The 18,527-nt window shown below is 38.3% G+C and overlaps 1 protein-coding gene across 2 annotated transcripts in view; it reads left to right on the forward strand.

Moving 5' to 3' along the window:
* MYH10 (myosin, heavy chain 10, non-muscle) overlaps positions 1-18,527 on the forward strand; it is an 83,861-nt gene that overhangs the window by 29,110 nt on the left and 36,224 nt on the right. Inside the window, exons 4-6 of one of the 2 annotated variants that reach the window (XM_008565465.1) lie at positions 1,450-1,477; positions 11,779-11,881; positions 12,509-12,538. In XM_008565465.1, the coding sequence (XP_008563687.1) occupies positions 1,450-1,477; positions 11,779-11,881; positions 12,509-12,538 (161 nt within the window). The remainder of the gene's footprint in view (positions 1-1,449; positions 1,478-11,778; positions 11,882-12,508; positions 12,539-18,527) is intronic. The other variant, XM_008565466.1, reaches the window with a different exon arrangement.

Consider the following 18,527-nt stretch of genomic DNA (forward strand, 5'->3'; position numbering starts at 1 on the left):
GGTCTATTGCCATATTGTTTGTCTGTCTAATTCCAAAATATGCCTAAAAGAAGGAAACATTGAGGAACCTGAGGGAGAGTGTCTGGGAAGTTTTCCCCAGAGGAGATAAAGCTGAACTGAGTACAAAAAGTTATGAAGGAGGTATCCGAGTGACTGTGGATCTAGGGAAGAGCATGTGGGAAGAAAGGTTGTGGCGTGGCCTGAGACAGTAAATGAATAAAGGAGGCAGACATTGACCATGTACTGTGAATGTTGCCTGTGGTAGCCAGAAGGAAGGACAACACAGTGGCAATGAGCTACTCAGAAATAAATTAGACTTGAGGGAAGGGCAGTAATATGCTCTGTACAACTCAGTTTATACATAGAATGTGTGAATGGATTTATTTTAATAATATCATATAAATAGAGTATGATATAGTAGATGAACTGTTTATTTCTCTTTCATGAAAGTTATTTATGTCTGAGAACCACTCTGAGATCCTCATTGCGCACCTGATGGTGTCCACCAGAGAAAAGCAAGTACGGCATAAGGGAAAACTAGTTTAGTGGTGAGCACACAGACAGGGCAGACGGGCCTGGGTTCTCGTCCCAGCATCTGTGCCCTTCATAGTTGTATGACTTGGGAGGAACATTTTCTCATCTGTAAAGTAGTGATAATAATGCTCTTATGTGACTAGAAATCATACATCCTACACTGGTAATTTTGTCCATGGGCTTAGATGTAGGTTTGAATTTCACCTTTGCATTTGAAAAATTTAGCTGAATCCTTAAATTATTAATAACTTAAAAATCATATTAAATTTTATCATTGTACATTCTTTTGTTATATTTGGTATAGAGAACATTTTGACTTGAGACAGTGGTTAAACTTTATATAAATGTTTATCCTCCTTCAACCTTCTTGTCCACTCAGTGCTTGGTACTTGTTTTCTCCTTTAAGATCAAATTAATAATGATTCCTCTCTGGTTGTGAGCACTCTTGAAGCCATTCAGAAAGGCAGTGGTTTCAGAACCTAGCCAGGCATGAGAATCACCTGGGGAACTTACTTAAAGATGGATTTCCAACCCCTACCTTCCTGAGAATGACTTAGCAAGGGTGGCACTCTGGGAAGTACATACTTATAAAACTTCCTGGTTGAGTTTGATCAGCAGGGTTTGAGAGTCAAGATTGATTAGGCACATAAAGTCATCTAGGCAAATGATGTGTGAAGTAAGCCTGGGTTATTGTTACTTGCCCCAGAGAATCTGTCATAATAATGGGAGATAATAAGTGAACTCGATTAGATTTAGGACTGTATAATAAGGTTGGAAAGGAATTAACTTGGCTTGAGAGGAGTAGAGTTACTAATATTTTATAGGCTATTACTGCAACTTTATTATATCAAATATTTTTAAACCAGGCAAATGGTCACTTTCTTTTTTTTTTGTTTGTTTTGTTCTGTTTTATAGATCGTGAGGACCAGTCAATTCTTTGCACGTAAGTAAACTTTAAATGTTCAGACTTGGTTTTGGTTCTTTTGGAAAGTATAGCAATTACTTTTTTGTATGGGGATGGGGAGGGAGTAGAGTAGTAATTTTTAAGAGTTCGATGTAAACCTTGCAGTTATTTTCAGACTAAGATTATATAAATTGCTTAAGTTTGGTGTTACTGTTTGGTTGTCAAATTGGGCTTTTCACACATTTTATAATGTTAATTAACTGTGAAACTTACATCTTTAGTTTGCATGTTCAAATGTAGGCCTACTGGACATTTCGGTAATTTATTCTTTTTACTAAATAAACATTTATTGATTATCATGTGCCTTGTGTACAGTGTGCTAAGTACTAAAGATTTATAGCTGAATAAAACAATAGCCACAACAGGACATGTTTAGATTTGCACATTAAAAAGATCACTTTGATCACAGTGTGAAAAATGGACTGAATGAAATAGGTAGGAGGCTGTTCAGTTATCTAGGCCAGAGATGGTGGTGACTTCCGGTAGAGAAGAGGGTAAGTTTAAATGGTGTTCAGTTTAGGAGAAAGACTTACCAGGATTTCTTGATTTACATGCCCAAGAAAGACAATCTAAGAAAGGAGTTATTGATGAAATAAGGATATCTGCTGACATGGAACATGGGAAGAGGAACAGATTCGGAGTGGAGGTTAATGAGTTTGTTTTAGAACACATTGCATTTGAGGTGCCTGTGGCTCCTCTAAGTGGAGCTGTGCTTTAGGCTCTTGGATGTGTGGACGTGGAGCTCAGGAGACAGAGATCCATGCTACAAATGCAGATCTGAGGAGTTGGCAGCACTCATGGTGACAGGAGCTATAGAAGAACATGTTGAGAGAGAAGACAAAGTGTGGAATTCCGAGGAAAAGCAACATTCAAAGGTCAGGCAGAGGAAGAAGAGCCACAAAGAAGGCTGAAGCAACCCACATAGAGGCAAAAGGAGTCAGGAGGGTGTGGAGACACAGTAACCCAGGGCAGAGAGGTGGGTCCTGGAAGAGGGAGTGGTCAGCCTACCAGGTCCATTGCGATTAGTGAGCCACACAGAAACAGGTGCATTGGGTTCAGCAAGAGAGAGCAGGAGGGTGGTGGGAGTGGGCCAAGTGGACTGGGGATGGGGAAGAGGTGATGGCCAGATGACAGCTGAGAAAGAAGGGGAGGGGAAAAGGTTTAAAAAAAAAGTCAAAAAATGAAATGTAGATCTACTGCTTTCAAATAGTTTGAAAAAGTGAAAAGAGCAGTAGTTGAGTGGTGGTAAGAGATGGACAGGATTTTTGTTGTTATTGGTGGTGTTTTTCATGTGGGCAAGATTAAATGCTGATGACAGGGAGACAGTACTATAGGAGTGGCTGGGGATGGGAACAGGAAGGAGAGAACTGAGATCCAGAGCACAGGTATTTGGGCGTCTGGGTACAGTGGGGTTGCAAGGCACATGTGACTCTTCTACAGTGCCAGGGCCGAGACGGCAGATGAGTACCAGTGCGGGTAAGTAGGCGTGGGGAGCTGGGGATTGAGAAGGTTCTCATCTAATGATTTCTCTCTTCTAGGAATTAGAAATTTTGGTATCTAATAAGAAGGGGAAGGGGTGGCCAGATAGGAGGTTTTAGGAGAGTTAGTCTGCAGTGTTGTGTGGATTTTCTTCTAGCATTGTTTAGCCCCAAGCAGTTATGTAAAGGAGTTATTTAGCATTTCCTAAGCAACAAACCAGCCTGTCTGTGGCTCAGAACAGCATGGTTCTGCAGGTTTCCCAGCAATTGGGTTGGGCCCAGTTGGGCAGTTCTGCTGATCTGGGCCAGGCTCAGCAGCCTCATCTGGGGCTCAGTCCTGCATCTGTGGTCCGTTGTGGGTCAGCTAGCAACTGGCTGACTATTGGCTGGGGTGACTTGGTTTCTTCATATGTCCTCTCATTCTACAGCAGACTAGCCCTAGCTTTTAACGTGGTGGCAGGGTTCCAAGAGCAGCAAGCAGGCAGGCTCCAGTGTGTGAGCATTGTTCAGGCTTCTGCTTGTGTCACATTTGCTGTTGTCTCATTGCCAACCAAGGCCAGAGTCAGTGTGGGAGACACTACAAAGTGAGGCATGAAACAATTGGGGCCATACTGTAGTCCATCCACCATGAAGGTGTTGGAAATTCAGTCCAACAGAGGGTGGAGGACTCGTATCTCTCCTCTTATATTGGGTGGTTTGGAAGCTTGGATGACCATTTTTGGTGAGGACTTTTGGGAATGTCTGAAAGCAAGAAACACTTACGGAGGGATGACTGCTATTTGATAGAATAAAATGTTAGTGGGTACTAATTTACTTTTATTACCAAAAGGGACCATGATAGACACTAGCACTTGTAATTAGATGGTCAACAGCATTTTAGACTGAAGTTTGTCATCAATTAGCAGGCTTGGATCTATGAGGTAAGTCTTCTAGTAGCCAGGTTATCTCTTCTTGGGCACAAAATAGCAGTCATTAAGCACCATGTTTGTTTTCTTCTGTTCTTTTATTAATTGTTAACTTCTTCCAGTGTTTTGTTATGAATTTTTCAGATGTAAAACAAAGTTGGAAGAATTTTGCAGGGAATGCCTACATATCTACCACCTAGATTCTACCATTAATCTTTTACTGTACTTGCTTCATCATATCTATTGATCTGTTTATCCTTTTGTTCACTCATCAGTTCGTCTTATTGTTTGTGTTGGGAGGAAAATTTTTCCTCTTCCAACTTGGTCCAGTGGTTGGGGGCCTGCAAATTAATTGACAATAGACAGGAGGAAAAAAAATGGTTTATTCACACACATACTTAGTAACTTGCTAAGAAATAAAAGGTTTATATACTAACCTTAACAAAAGGGAGGGGAGGGTGATACAGTGGAGTTTAGGGCTTCAGTGGGAAAGTATGGAGGGTTCTTTTGGGCATTTTGATGCTGGTGGACAGCTGGCTTCACACTACTCTGGTGCTAAGGGCCAATTTTTTCCCAGTCAGGAAAAATTCCCTGGGAGGGGGCCAATGGCAGCTGTATATACAGGAAGCTCTGCTTAAGTTTAGATAAATGCTTCTTTCTGTGATTGCTTCAAATTTTTTTAAGTTTAATTTTCAAACCACTGCAGTGGACTGTTAATCCCTTCATTTGATTTGATGCATTTCAAGTTAAATTGTAGAGATTAGTGCACATTCCCCTAAATACATCAACATATATAGTATTGACTAAAGATCAGTATTTTCATCTTTCTTTTTTTTTTTTTTTTCCTTTTTGTCTTTTTTTTACCGACCGGTAACGGGATCGCAACCCTCGGTGTTGCGCCCGCACCGTGCTCAGCCAGTGAGCGGGAACCGGTCTCCACATGGGATCCGAACCCTTGGCGGGAGCGCCGCCATGCTCCCAAGCGGCGCACTCTCCAGTGCGCCACCGGGCCAGCCCTTCATCTTTCTTTTGAAGCAAAATTTACATATAACGAAATGCACAAATTTTAAACAAACACTTACTGAGCCATTTGTGTAACCTAAACCCCTATCAAGATTTGGAGAACAGGACCATCACCCCAGAAAGTTCCCTTCCCAACTTCCCAGCAAATACTTACCTCCACCTCTTTCAGCCTCACCATATTTTCTTAATTTTTAGATATTACTAATTGTGATCCTGTATTTAATAACAGCTTTTTATGTTCATACCTATTATAAAGTTACATTGTGACCTGAGAAATATGAAAATGTGAAACAATGTATCCTAGATTTTAGAAAGTATGTTATGTTCCATGGTGCCTTTGAGGATTCACCAAGTAAAGTATGCCAAGACTGTGCAACTCAGGTCTTAAATTTAGTACACAGCCAAGCTAATTAAGTTTTCTGTATGAGAATAACTATTTGGCCAACTTTATATAGTAGTTATTTTATCTTAAGTACCTATGTTTCCACAGTTTTCTAATTGAAAAGACAATTAGAAGTAACATGGTTTGGTTTGGTTTTTTAAGTCAATTTGTAAGTACTTTGAAGTGTCGCTTTAAGCTTTACTTTCTTAGTCACTCTCTAATTTACTTTTTCCCCTAGAGGATGAACCTCTAATTGACACTCTGGCCTCATCTGCCCGCAGTTCCCTAGCTAGCCTTTGTTTCTGCAGACTCAGCCGGGCAGTGTGAGCTCCCACTCACAAGCCCCCTGCTTAGTCATTGTTAGTCATTGTTCATACTAGTATCGTAGTCTCCTCATACTTGGTGAAGCCACTCAGGATGTGCTTTATCATGACAGAGCAGTCTTTCACACTTGCACCCCATGTAATTGGAAGTGAAATCTTGTTAAGAGTGTAATCTTCATGCTGACTTCTTAGAATTAAACACAAAATAGTCACCCTTGGTGAGAAAGGTACTCTGTTCTCTTAAGCCTCCTTTTTAAAGAATACTGTTTACATTTTATGACTCTCTAACTGCTTTAAACAAGCTGGTTAACCCAAGTTTTTCTGCTTTTAAAGATATTTGAGTATAATGTAACAATTGTAAAACAGTGGTTGCTTTACAGTGGCCTTCTTTCAAGATGTGACAGAAGATTTGGTTTTTTGTAAAGGAATTTTAGGTCATATGCAAAATACAGGTGGTCCTGGGTTTATGGAGTATTAAATGCATTTTCAAATTATGAGGATTTACAGTGGGTTAATCTGGATGGAGCTCTAGCATAACTAGTCTGGATTGAGAACAGTTGTTTCCTCCTAGGAGTAGCATACCTTTAAAGTGTTAAGGTAACAAGATCGATAGAATTGATTAAATAGTTAAGACAACAGTGTGGTATATTTGAAAAACCAGTGTGTGGTCATATAGAAGTCTGGTGTTGTTTCTTGTCCCAGGGTCCGATAGCCTCACTAGAGGCCAGTTTGCTTTTCTATTGACTCTTTATTTTAGATGTCCTCAAGTTGTAAAACTTTGGGAATTATTAGATTGCTAGAACTGCATCTCACTCTTGGTGGTAACCGTCTTATGGGGAAAAAAAGAAGTATGCAAATCACTTGTAAATAGAAGTTTAAAATGTTCTAGGCAGACATGCAAGGAAAGGGAACTAACATCTTTGCACATGATATCTCCTATCTCAATGTTTCTTTACAGGACCCCTGTGATCCCCATTTACAAATCACATTATCCAAGACCTGATTCTAGCTAGTGTTAATGTGATAGAGGGAGACTTGAGCCCAAGCCTGTTTTGATCACAGCATCTCTACTTTTCTAGGAAGCTGCTTTCTAAAGGAATAGAGTTTTGAAACTGTAGGGAATCATCTACTGATGTTATATATACAGTCAGCCCCCCCCCCCACATCTGTGGGTTCTGCATCCACAGATTGAACCAACTGCAGATGGAAAATATTTGAAAAGAAAAAAACCAATAAAAAATAACCATACAACAATGATAGATAACACAGATAAAAAACACATTGTCAACTACTTACATAGCATTTTCATTGTATTAGGTATTATAAGTAACCTAGAGATGGTTTGAAGTATATGGGAGGATGTGCACAGGTTATACTTGTATGCAAATACTACGCCATTTTTTATCAGGGACTTCAGCCTCCACAGATTCTGGTATCCAAGGGGGTCTCAGAACCAATCCCCCACAGATACCAAAGGACGACTGTATGTATAGAAGGGGGGTAAAACGTATGTAGTATTTTTCAAATTGAGGTTATCTAAAGTAAGAACTTCAGGCAAAGGGTGTTTTTGAAGCTAGACTGAATTCAGTGTTACAAATAGAGAGAATAAAAACAAAACCAATAAAGACCTGGGAAAGGGATTTCTCATTGGGAAAATTCCCCTGGTCCAGAAGGAATTCAGAGAAAGATCCCAGAATTGGTCCTGTATTAGTGATCTGCTTCACTGCTTCTTTACACTGTTTTTTGTTTTTGTTTGAGCTGTAGACCTCTCTAGAAAATGCAGATACCTTCAGGATAGACATTCCTGATCCTTTATATCCGAATGTGCTTCAAAAGACACAGGGCGCTCCCTGACCGGAGGGCTCCTTGTTTTGATCTTTTGTTAACTTTGTACTTCTCCCAATCTCTGTGAAGTGTTTCGTCTCTAAGAGAACAAGTGATGGGACCCCAGCCTTTCCGCATAACTGTGGGTCCTGTCGTGGACCAACAATGAGACAACCAGCCGCTTGAAGTGTAAAACTGCTTGATTGCTACATCTTTTTTTGTTGGTGGAAATGAGGTCAGATTCCCTTTGTCCTCCTCACGATTTGAAGTCTTGACCTATCGTTCACTTCTCTGAGGATTCTCCTAATTTATTTTTGAGAAGAGTCTGTGCTGAGCTTTCTTTTTGGTTCTTGTATCCCTCTACTTTTGTTCAAGCTACTTTTATTTCCTCTGCTTCCATCTGGAACAGATCTGTCGTATCCCGTTGTGTTTTGTTTTTTCTTTTTTTCCAAGAATTATATTCCTCTGATCCTGCCACCTCTTCCATATTAAAATCAGAGGGTTTTATACTACTGTTAATATGTTAGTCATCACCATCATTGGTCATTATCGATCATCATCACAGCTATTGCTACCACTACTGCCACTTATTGAGAGCCTTTTGGCCAGGCACAATGCTAGCCTCTTTACATGCTAATCTCACCCTTATGAATTGACTTTATCTTATGCTAAATGAATATAAGCTCAGTCTCAGAGAGCTAAGTAACTTGCCCTAAGCCCCATAGTTAGGGAGGGGCAGAAGGATTTGAATCTAGGTAGGTCATTTTGATTCCAGAGACCACATTCTTAACCACCATACTAATACTATAGATTCATAAGATAACAGAGTTTAGTAATTCAAAGTGTACCTTGTATATAGTGGATGAACATTTGAGTGGACAATAATGGGTAATGAATGGGTAACGTTTACTGAATATTAATTATGTGCTTTAGTTGGACTGTATTTTTTTCTTGAGCAATCCTGTGCATTAGGTGCTATTATTTCCATTTTATGATGGAGAATATAAGACTCAAGCTCCCCTCTTGGGAGCTCAGTGATAAGGTTTTGGAATACATCTATCTTTGGAGGCATATTTTCTATAGCAAAGTTACTTTAGACCTGAAATATGTAAAATGTACTAGAGTTCATAAGCAGTTGTGGGAGTACAGCTAAGTGTGATAGGCAGGGAAAAAATGCTTTCAGGACACACTGAAGCACTGAGAGGGGTTAATGGGGAACTGCAGAGGCAAACTAAGCTGAGAAGTGCAGTCATGACTGTATTCAAAACAAGTTGTCAGCAGTCTAAATGAGAGGCTCGTTTCTTAGTATAAAACATTATCTGCTTGAAATCAGCAGCTGATACCATGAGCATTAAGTATTTCAAATAAAGTTAAGAATAAGCAGAGAAAACCACTCTCATAGCTATTAAGAAATTATACTTGAATAAGTCCAAATTCTTTATCGTGACCTCCAGGGTCCTCCTTATCCACCCCCTTCCCACTTCAGACTCCCTGCCTTGGTCATTGTTTATAGAGTCCCAGCAACTGGCTGGCCAAGCCCTTTTCTGCTTTGGGGCCTTTGCATTGTCTTTCCATCTGCCTGAACATTCCTTCCCCAGCTCTTCACTGGCTAGTTCTTGCTCATCTTTTAGGCTGCTTTTCCCTGACTATTGTATCCAAAGGGGGTTGTCCTTTCTGCTCTGCTGTTTCCTTTCAGTGCTTTTCTTACTGCCTTCAGGGCATTCCTCACATCCTATAAACATCTTATTTTTCTTGTTTATTTTTTGTCTTTTCTCCTCAACTTGAGCTCCACAAGGACATGGACTTTATTCACAGCTATATCCCTAGCACTTAGAAGAATGCCCGACACACAGAAGTTGATTTGTAAATATTTGTTGAATGGATGAATGAATGAGTGAAAAATCATTACCTTATCTATTTACCAGTGGCAGCCAGGTAGAAAATTCAGTGGTGATGAAAGGACAAATGACAGGAACAAAAATATATAAATGAGCCTAGGAAGAAAAACTGTGAAGGACCTACATTTATTCATTTATTCAACAGTAATTATCAAGCACCTACTGTGCTAAGTACTGATATCAAAGACGAGTAAGGCAAACATGGTCCTTGCTTGTTTTGAACTTAGAAAAATACAAAATTTACCTGAGAGACACAGGGATGAAGACATCATTTCTCCTAAAAATAGCATATGTATTGATACTTTTTAACTCTAAATTCTGCCTGTTTTTTATTTGGGGACAGCGAGATGGGGTAGGGATAGCTAAACAAAATAAACCTCAGAGACTATTTGATTTCTTTTTTTCTTTTCTTTTCTTTTTTTTTTTTTTTAAGAAGAACAATGATGGATGTTCTGGATAGTCACATTTCAAAACTACTGCACTGTGGTGCTGCTTTGGAGTAAACCTTAAGTATGAGAAATAAGGAATGAGATAAAGATAACATTTCAAATTGCTGGTAAATAAATGGTCTTTGTTAAACATTTATTTTGGCACACGGGCCAAATGATTTGGGGGGAAAATTAAATTCTTATTACCTCAAAACATAAATTTTTTTCTCAGATTGATTAAAATTTAATTGTAAAAAGTGAAACCATTAAAGTTTTAGCAGAAAATTCAGGTAGATTTAATAATATAGATAAGGGCCGACCCGTGGCTCACTTGGGAGAGTGTGGTGTTGATAACACCAAAGCCACGGGTTCATATCCCTATATAGGGATGGCTGGTTTGCTCACTTGGGAGAGCGTGGTGCTGACAACACCAAGTCAAGGGTTCAGATCTCCTTACCAGTCATGTTTATAAAAAAAAAAAAATACAGATGATATAAAAATGAGAATATTGATAGATATAGTTTTGGTGCAGGGAAGGCCTTTTTAAGCATGAATAGCAGGCAGAAACCTTAAAATCAAAGTTTGGTAGATTTGAGTACCTAAGATTCAAAAACTTTTGGATGGCGAAACAAAGAAGGAAACTATTTTTAAAATAACACTAGAGGTGGTTAATAAGCTCAATATATAAAATATTTTTATAAACCAGTAAGAGGGATGTATCTAGAATCATTAAGTCTCGGAACTAGAAAGTATCTAACCCAGTATCTACATTTTAAAGACTGAGGCCCAGAGAAGATAGTTTCTTTACTCAAGGTGACATAACTGGTCAATAGGATTCCTTTGCCCACTGTCCCTGAGGTTGAGATTGTAGTTATCTGGTTGCAGAGAGTTAGGAAGATAATGAAACCAGTAATCCTGCTGAAAAATTTAAGTTGTGGACAGTTCAAATAGTACAATTCTAAGTACAATTGCAAGAAAGGGTCAGGGTTTGTTAGAAAAATTAAATTTTCAAGCCTTAGATGTAACAGACTTAATGGATTATTAGTTGGCAATGCATATAACATTTTTGAGTTTCTGGTATTTTTAAGAATTAATCCAATTATATATTAAAATTATTATAGCCCAAATTAAGATTTTATTAATTGTAAAGGTACCTTTGCTTTGATCATGTCTTAGGGAACCTTAAGTATTTGAGCAGAGAGGCCATAATTCAGACAGCATTGTGTGCCTAGCATCTTTTCTGAATTTCAAGCTTAGTACTGAGTAGAAATAAAGAGCAACTTTTGAAATTTGCCAGCTTTGTTTGTAAATATGAATCATAAAGTGATAACATTTGTCCCTGTTCACAACAAAATTCATAGTATTTATTCATTTTGACAACACATTATGTCCTGCCTATGTGTCAACACTATGGAAGGTTATGTGGATCAAAAAGAAGCAAACACAGGTAAACACATGAGGCCGTAGCCCTTGCCTTAAGACAGCCCAGAATGCAAGGCCAGCAATCAGTGGAATGGTCTTTAGTCAGGTGCATGCAAGGAACAACCTTGGTGCAAAGAAGAGAATGATCCTTAGCTGGTTTGAAGGATGGTCTGAGAAGGCTTTCAGTGGCTTTGAAGATGAATCTCAGTAACCAGTGTGCATCCCAGAGTTATTTCAGCTCTTTCAGATTAAGCCATCTTAATTTTGGGGGAATTCTTTGTTTGCAGTGCTGGGTGTGTTTCTGGTGCTGAGGAATTTCTTCATGAACATTCTAATAAATTTTATGTCTCTGGAGAAACCACCCCATGCCTACAGGGAAAAAAGTGTTGTGAACATTTTCCTGTCTTCTGACTGTCATTTACCAAGGAATATTTGGGTTTATTTAATACTATTTTTCTAAAAATAACTTATTTCTAACTATAGCTGATAGTTTTTTTTCCTACTTATTTTCTTTTTATTTTTTACTACTTCTTGTTCCAATTCAATTTAGTTCCGTCAATTGTAATTTTGGAATATGTGTGCTGTGCTTTCTTTCAGGGGTGAATCAGGTGCTGGGAAGACGGAAAATACTAAGAAAGTCATTCAGTACCTTGCCCATGTTGCTTCTTCACATAAAGGAAGAAAGGACCATAATATTCCTGTAAGTTTTTGCTTTGTTGTTGTTTTTTAAATCTAAGTTTTATTCTTTTATGATTTCAGAGTCAAAAATAAGGGAGCAAATCTGCTCAGTGCACTGCTCTAATTGGCAGCTTCCTTGTCTCCACCCCTCTCCGCCACTCTTTTTCATTCAAGAGGAGCAAGGATACAGGGAAATTGATATTAAATAGGTATTCCAACAGAGAAAATCAGAATTATGTTTGTGGCTTGAAGCCTAATTTCTTGCAAAGATTTGGTGAGAATTGTTAAAAATTCGTGAACAGTGCTTGTGAAGACTTTTTATTTTCCACCAAAAGAAGATCCTCTCATATTTTTAGTAGTTCTCCCTGAACTTGCAGCATAGCTTGTTGCTGTTGCCCACAGCAGCTTGATGGGAGGGTAGAGAAATATGGGAAGAATTGATGATAGAAAAGGAGTAAGAATATAAATGCCAGTTAGCCGTAATTTTTATAGCTGCAGAAGTGGTAGTTAACACAGCCTGAGAGAATGCCAACCAAACCACCTTGCATGGTTCTAAACTGCACATTGGCTTGGCCCTCGGGATATGGCTTACTGCTAGGGAAAGACCCAAACTTGCTAACATTTGCATTTATCTGTTTGTAATGAACAGCAGGAATCGCCTAAACCAGTGAAACACCAGGCAAGTGCTTTTCTTTATGCTTCTTAGTCTTGAGTGTTTGCACTAATTTCTGTCTCTAGATTGAGTCTCTACTGGAAACAAATACCATTAGTTCTGAGTGAAATCTATTATTAAAAAACATTTAATTTTGAAATTGTATTGCGTAGACCCTTGCTATTTCATGAGAAGCAGCATGCTGTTTTGCTTTAAATTTGCTTTCTATATAAATTTTAATATTTATTTGCCCTTTTATCATGACATTGAATTGCATGTTTATGAAGCCTATACACTTATGGTTACATATGCCGACTACTAGGCAGAATTATTTTAATACTTCTTAAACACGTGGAAACTTAGCTTTGTGTGCTATACATTAAATTTTGGATTCGGGGCTGCAACTTTAAAAGTTGTGCCTTTGGGTTAACAAATTATTAAAGTTTTTATGGCATTGTATAGTTTATGCCTATAAGTTTTTAAACCTTAAGGCCTCATTGTATTTAATATATAAAACATAAGGATTTTCTTTATGCTGGGCAGGTAGTGGAGGAGTATTATGCTTCCTCATTATCAGCTGCCTGCCTTTTAGCTCCACAGAGCACAGCAGAGAACAAACCGTGCATCAGAGCATGACCTCCACTTCCTGCTGGCTGGGAGGAGAGGGAGGGCAGAACTGAATCAGATTCCTTGGACAGAGTGGGATGTCTGTACTTGGACTTAATCCTTTCCCTAGCATTGGCCGGGTTTTGGTTTATCTGTCTTCTACAAGCATAGTGGTATAAAGCTAATTTAAAGCAGGAAATAGTATTATCCAATTATAGAAATGATCTATTAATATAAAGAAACAATTACAAGTATCTAAAGGAATTGTCACAGATACTGAAATTGTCAAATATCTTTCTTAAAATTCGTAAGAAATCACTAGACACCAAAGCTTTGCTATACCTGTGAAGGCCTGTGTTGTTCTTTTGCTCCTTGAGCTGCAGACCAGGCCGGTGATACAAATTGGGAAGGTTAATGAAATAATCATTATCCTATAGGATATTTAAAGACTTTGCCAGTTAAAGGAAGAAAATCTGGACCAGAAACCAGCTTTTCTTTGTGCTTTAGAGGTACATGCTAAATGTCCTTTTAATATGTCCTTGGATCACTAGAAAAATAGCATTAAACAGCATACAGAATTAGGTTTTCTAAATCCTCTGTGGAATGCATAAATCATTATCGTTAACTTTTTGTTTCGATGTCATGTTAAACTACAGAGGGGGTCCCTGTTGTATGTGAGTAGCATGCCTACCCCTGGACGTTATTTTGGGTCAGACCAATCCCTGGGAAGCAAGTTTTCCTAAAGAAGACAGCAGCTTCTTTGGGCCTTGTTTCCCTGTCATTGCCAATTTGCGTGTCTTGCTGCATGTATTCACTGTGCATAGAATCCTCAGTGCTGCTTTTCCCAACAAGTTTTCCTAAAGAAGACAGCAGCTTCTTTGGGCCTTGTTTCCCTGTCATTGCCAATTTGCATGTCTTGCTGCATGTATTCACTGTGCATAGAATCCTCAGTGCTGCTTTTCCCAACTTAACTTTAATGTAGTCAAGTCAAGTATTAGTTATGGTGATGTTTTTAGAACCATTAGAAGAATGCTAGTTCTCAGTTAATTGTTTTTCCCCAGCACACCTGAGGAACAGAAGATCTCAACAGTGTGGTAGGGATGGTTATACCCTGGAAAGGGACCTATCAAGAAATTTCTTCTCCCCTGTAGGGTTGCCCCTATCCATGACTTCAGCTCATTTTTGAGAATGACTGCTTTAAAGTTATAGTTGCAATGTGGGAAGTCTGTACTTTGCAAGGTCACTGTTTCTTTTGGCTGTTTTGATACCACTGGTTTGTGAATTTACATTAAACTTTATAGTCAAAACTTACTCAGGTTCCCAGGAACCATTTATATATATTTCTAGCATTTTATCACTATAAACAGTAGTATGAATTGTAAAAATAAGGGGAAGGCATTTCTAGGCTCCTGATTTTATCATTTTTTAAATTTATTATTTATTTGCTCATTCTTTTTTTGAAACAGCTTTATTGCGATATAATTCACATACCGTACAATATACCCATTTAGAGTATACAAGTCAATGTCTTTTAGTATATTCACAGTTAGGCAATTATCATCACAATCAATCTTAGAATATTTTCATCACCCCAAAAGAAACCCTGTAGCCATGAGCAGCCACCTCCCATTTTCCCCAGTCCTTGGCAACCACTAATCTCCTTTCCATCTCTATGAATTTGCCTATTCTGGACATTTCATATGAAGGAAATCATATTGATTGTTCTTTCACTTGGCATAATGTTTTAAAGGCTCATCCACATTGTAGCATGTATAAGTACTCCATTCCTTGTTATGGCCAAATAATATTCCATTATATTAAATAAGTCACATTTTATTTATCCATTCATCCATCGATGGACATTTGTGTTGTTTCTTTTTCTTCTTTTTTTGGCAGCTGGCCAATATGGGGATCTGAACCCTTGACCTTGGTCTTACAATACTGTGCTCTAACCAACTCAGCTAACTGGCCAGCCCATTGCCACTTTTTTACCATTATAATTAATGCTGCTGTGAACATTCATGTATAAATTTTTGTGTGGCTATGTGTTTTCATTTCTCTTGGGTGTATACCTACAAGTGGAATTGCTGAGTCACATGGTAACTCTATTTAACATTTTGAGGAGGTGCCAAACTGTTTTTTTTTTTTACAGAGGCTGCACCATCTTACATTCCCATCAGCAATATATGAGTTCTCTGTATCTGCGCCAGCACTTGGTATTGTCTCTCTTTTTGTTATAGCTGTCCTGGTGGTGTGGTGTGGTTAGTCTTTTATGCTTACCTTTAAAACTTAACCTTCTGGGTTGGCTTTAGCTCAAGCGGTTACTTCCTCAAGCCAGACTTCATTCTGTCTAAAACTTAACCTTCATTTTGAAAATATGAGCAAAGATGAGAGAAGTCAGTTTTCACAACTGAAGTCACAATACTTAGAAAGTAAACTTTAAAAAAAAACAAATTTTAAGTAAACATTTACCTACGAACTTTTGATGTGCTTTTATAACAAAAGTCGTATTTGGCTTTACCCCCTTACTATCCACCAGCCAACTGCAAGTACCATTTCAGTGATATCTTTCCTTATGATAGGTTGCTGTTAGAGACCCTTAAAATCTGGCACAGCGTTGGTTACCACTCCTAAGCCTCAACACAGTTCAGTTTCACAGAATATTTGAAAATGACTAATTTCTAAAACTTGACCAATCCCCTAAGAATGATTCCTTGAAGCCAGCCCACCTTCCTCCCTGCCTTTCAAGTCATCTTCAGGATGACTTTGTATCCTTCATCAGCCTCGTCTAAACTGCCTTGAACCAGACAAAAAGGTGGTCCATGGTGAGTAGTAAATGCAGAAGTTAGAGCCTCCCAATAAGATTAGAGTCTGGTTTTCACTGTGTGATTGGTTGCGGCCGCCTGCTTTTTTAACGCACCCCTTGTGGTCAGTAAAACACCTGCAGCTCTGCCCTGTGAGGCTTGCAAGGTGCAGATAATCCCAGCCCGAGTCCCCTAGCTGGCTGAACTGGAGTTTTGACAGCTATATATCTTTTAAGCATTTCAAATTCATCCTATATTATGTAACAAGTGTATGTTATACACTATACAGTAAACACAAGGGTATAGTTTTCACCATGATTATTAAATCTTTAAAGTATTATATATATCTCTAAGTACTTAGAACTTTAAAAATAATTTCAGTAGCTAATGCTGCCTTTTTCCCACATTCCCAAATAACACTTCTCATTGTCATATAAAATAGAAATAGAAGACCAAATGTCCATCCAATTCTAGTGGAAAGGTAAATAGTCACTGCCCCCTGATGGTTTATAAATGCCTTCATAATTTGAGAGATATTAGTACCATTTATCTTATGAAATTGTTCAACACAGACATGAGTACATCTCATGGCTATTTCTTAATTTAAGACCATTTTTATATGTTTTATGATAGTAGCTTTGTGTCAAGCTTTTGGGGATTCATTTATGAGTTTTTGAGATCTTTACTTGGTCTCGATGATGTCAGAAATCCATTAGGAGAAAAGTAATACCATGACTTCTAGTGTAGTAGAACCAACAGCGGGGACACAAAAGTGCCTGAGTCTACTTATACGGTTGTGACTACGAGGACCCTTAACCCAAATTTTATTGCTGCCTTTGGTTTACCACCATCTCCTTCCCAAATACTGCTAGGGTGTTTTAGTACCTCCAGTTATACATTCATTCAGCAAACACTTATGGGGCTTCATTTTGACCTGATAATGATTGAGCTAGGTGCAGGGGATACAGCCAGATTAGAAAGAAAAGACTCAGTAGATTGTGTACACACACACACGGGAAAAGAAAAGAGACGATAAAAACTCAGTACACACACACACACACACACACACACACACACACACACACACACACACACACGAGAAAACACACACACACACACACACACACACACACACACACACACAGAAAAGAGTCAATAAAAACTTGACCTAAAGAATCCCTGTAGCCATTTCTAGGGAATATTAAAATGGGGTATGCCTAAGTAAGGCTTTACCTCCAAGTTAGGAAAACACTTTAAGAATAGATTATGAAAGTCTTTTTATTATGGTTTGGCAGAATGGTGTGTAACACTGAGGAATCCATATTCTAATATCTTTGTCTAACAGTAGCTGTTGAATATAAAGGCAATGCTTCACTTATCAGAACATCATTGTTTTCTGATGGTTTCTACATTCTGATCACACAGATTGAATTAGGCTTAAAAAAAGGGGGGGGGGGGCTGTAGAAGCCCAAACAATTGGTGCAAAACCCAAACACCAAGGGTTATGCAAGATGCTAGTCGGAGATATACTGAGGGAAGTGACTGCTGACCTTGAAGGGAAAGGCAGTCTGTTCGATCACAGAATAACAACTAACTTTCTTGATGGCTCTCAGGCATCAGAATTGGTTCAGGATACCATGTTTAAGAAAGTTTGGAAGCATGTAACATTTTAGAAAGATTTTCTTCAAAAATAGTCTAAAAAGTGTTTTGAAGTCAGTAAACTAGAAAATTTGCTATACAAGGAGAAAATTATCTAATGCCAAGAAAGTGAAGTGATACTGTGTAATGAAATTCACATAGCTTGGGATTCTTGACAGGATTGGTTCCTGACTGGTTTCAGTTGAACATAATTGTAGATTGTAATTAAGGCCTGTGACAATCTGGACAATCCTCATAAATGCTATAGAGTGGACGTATCCAGAGTATATCCCCTTCTTATGTAATGTGCCTCAGAAACACTTCCCCACCCTTTCAGCTGACTGATGAAGTCCAAACCAGGGCCGGATGCCGAAACTGTATATTAACCGTATGGTGTATGCGAGGGCACTTCAGAAAGTTCATGGAAAGATTCATATTATCTTTCAATTCTATTTTTCCACCAGCTTTTTGAAGTACCCTGGTATTTGTTCCTGTTTTTGGATTTGATGGTGGTACAATGCATCACATAACAAATGCCCACTAATTTAAAAGTCTTATGTAAGGTTCTTTATATTTGTCTTTTTTGCTTAGAGAATCACATTTGCTAGCAGTTTTTGTTTATTTTCTTTAGGTCCAGAATTCTGTGGGTATTTTTAAATATAGGGGTAAGATTTGTGTTTGGAAAAAGCAGATTTATTTAAGTATAAAATATAATTTTGAGATTACATTCCAGAAACACAACATCACTTTCTAGTGCTTTTCATGGCCAGAAATGGCATTATGCTTTGTCATACAGCTTCCTATTGTTTCGTGATTTAAAGCACATATTAATATTACTTACATCTTTTGTTTGTAAAATATTTTATAGCCCAATTCATATATAAAGACACTGACTTAAGCAAACATTATACTGAATACTCTATACTAAGCCTTTTAAACTTGAGCAAGTCAGTAGCATCACCATCTTT

Source organism: Galeopterus variegatus, unplaced genomic scaffold, assembly GCF_000696425.1.
Source record: "Galeopterus variegatus unplaced genomic scaffold, G_variegatus-3.0.2 Scaffold199, whole genome shotgun sequence".
Lineage (NCBI taxonomy): Eukaryota > Metazoa > Chordata > Mammalia > Dermoptera > Cynocephalidae > Galeopterus > Galeopterus variegatus.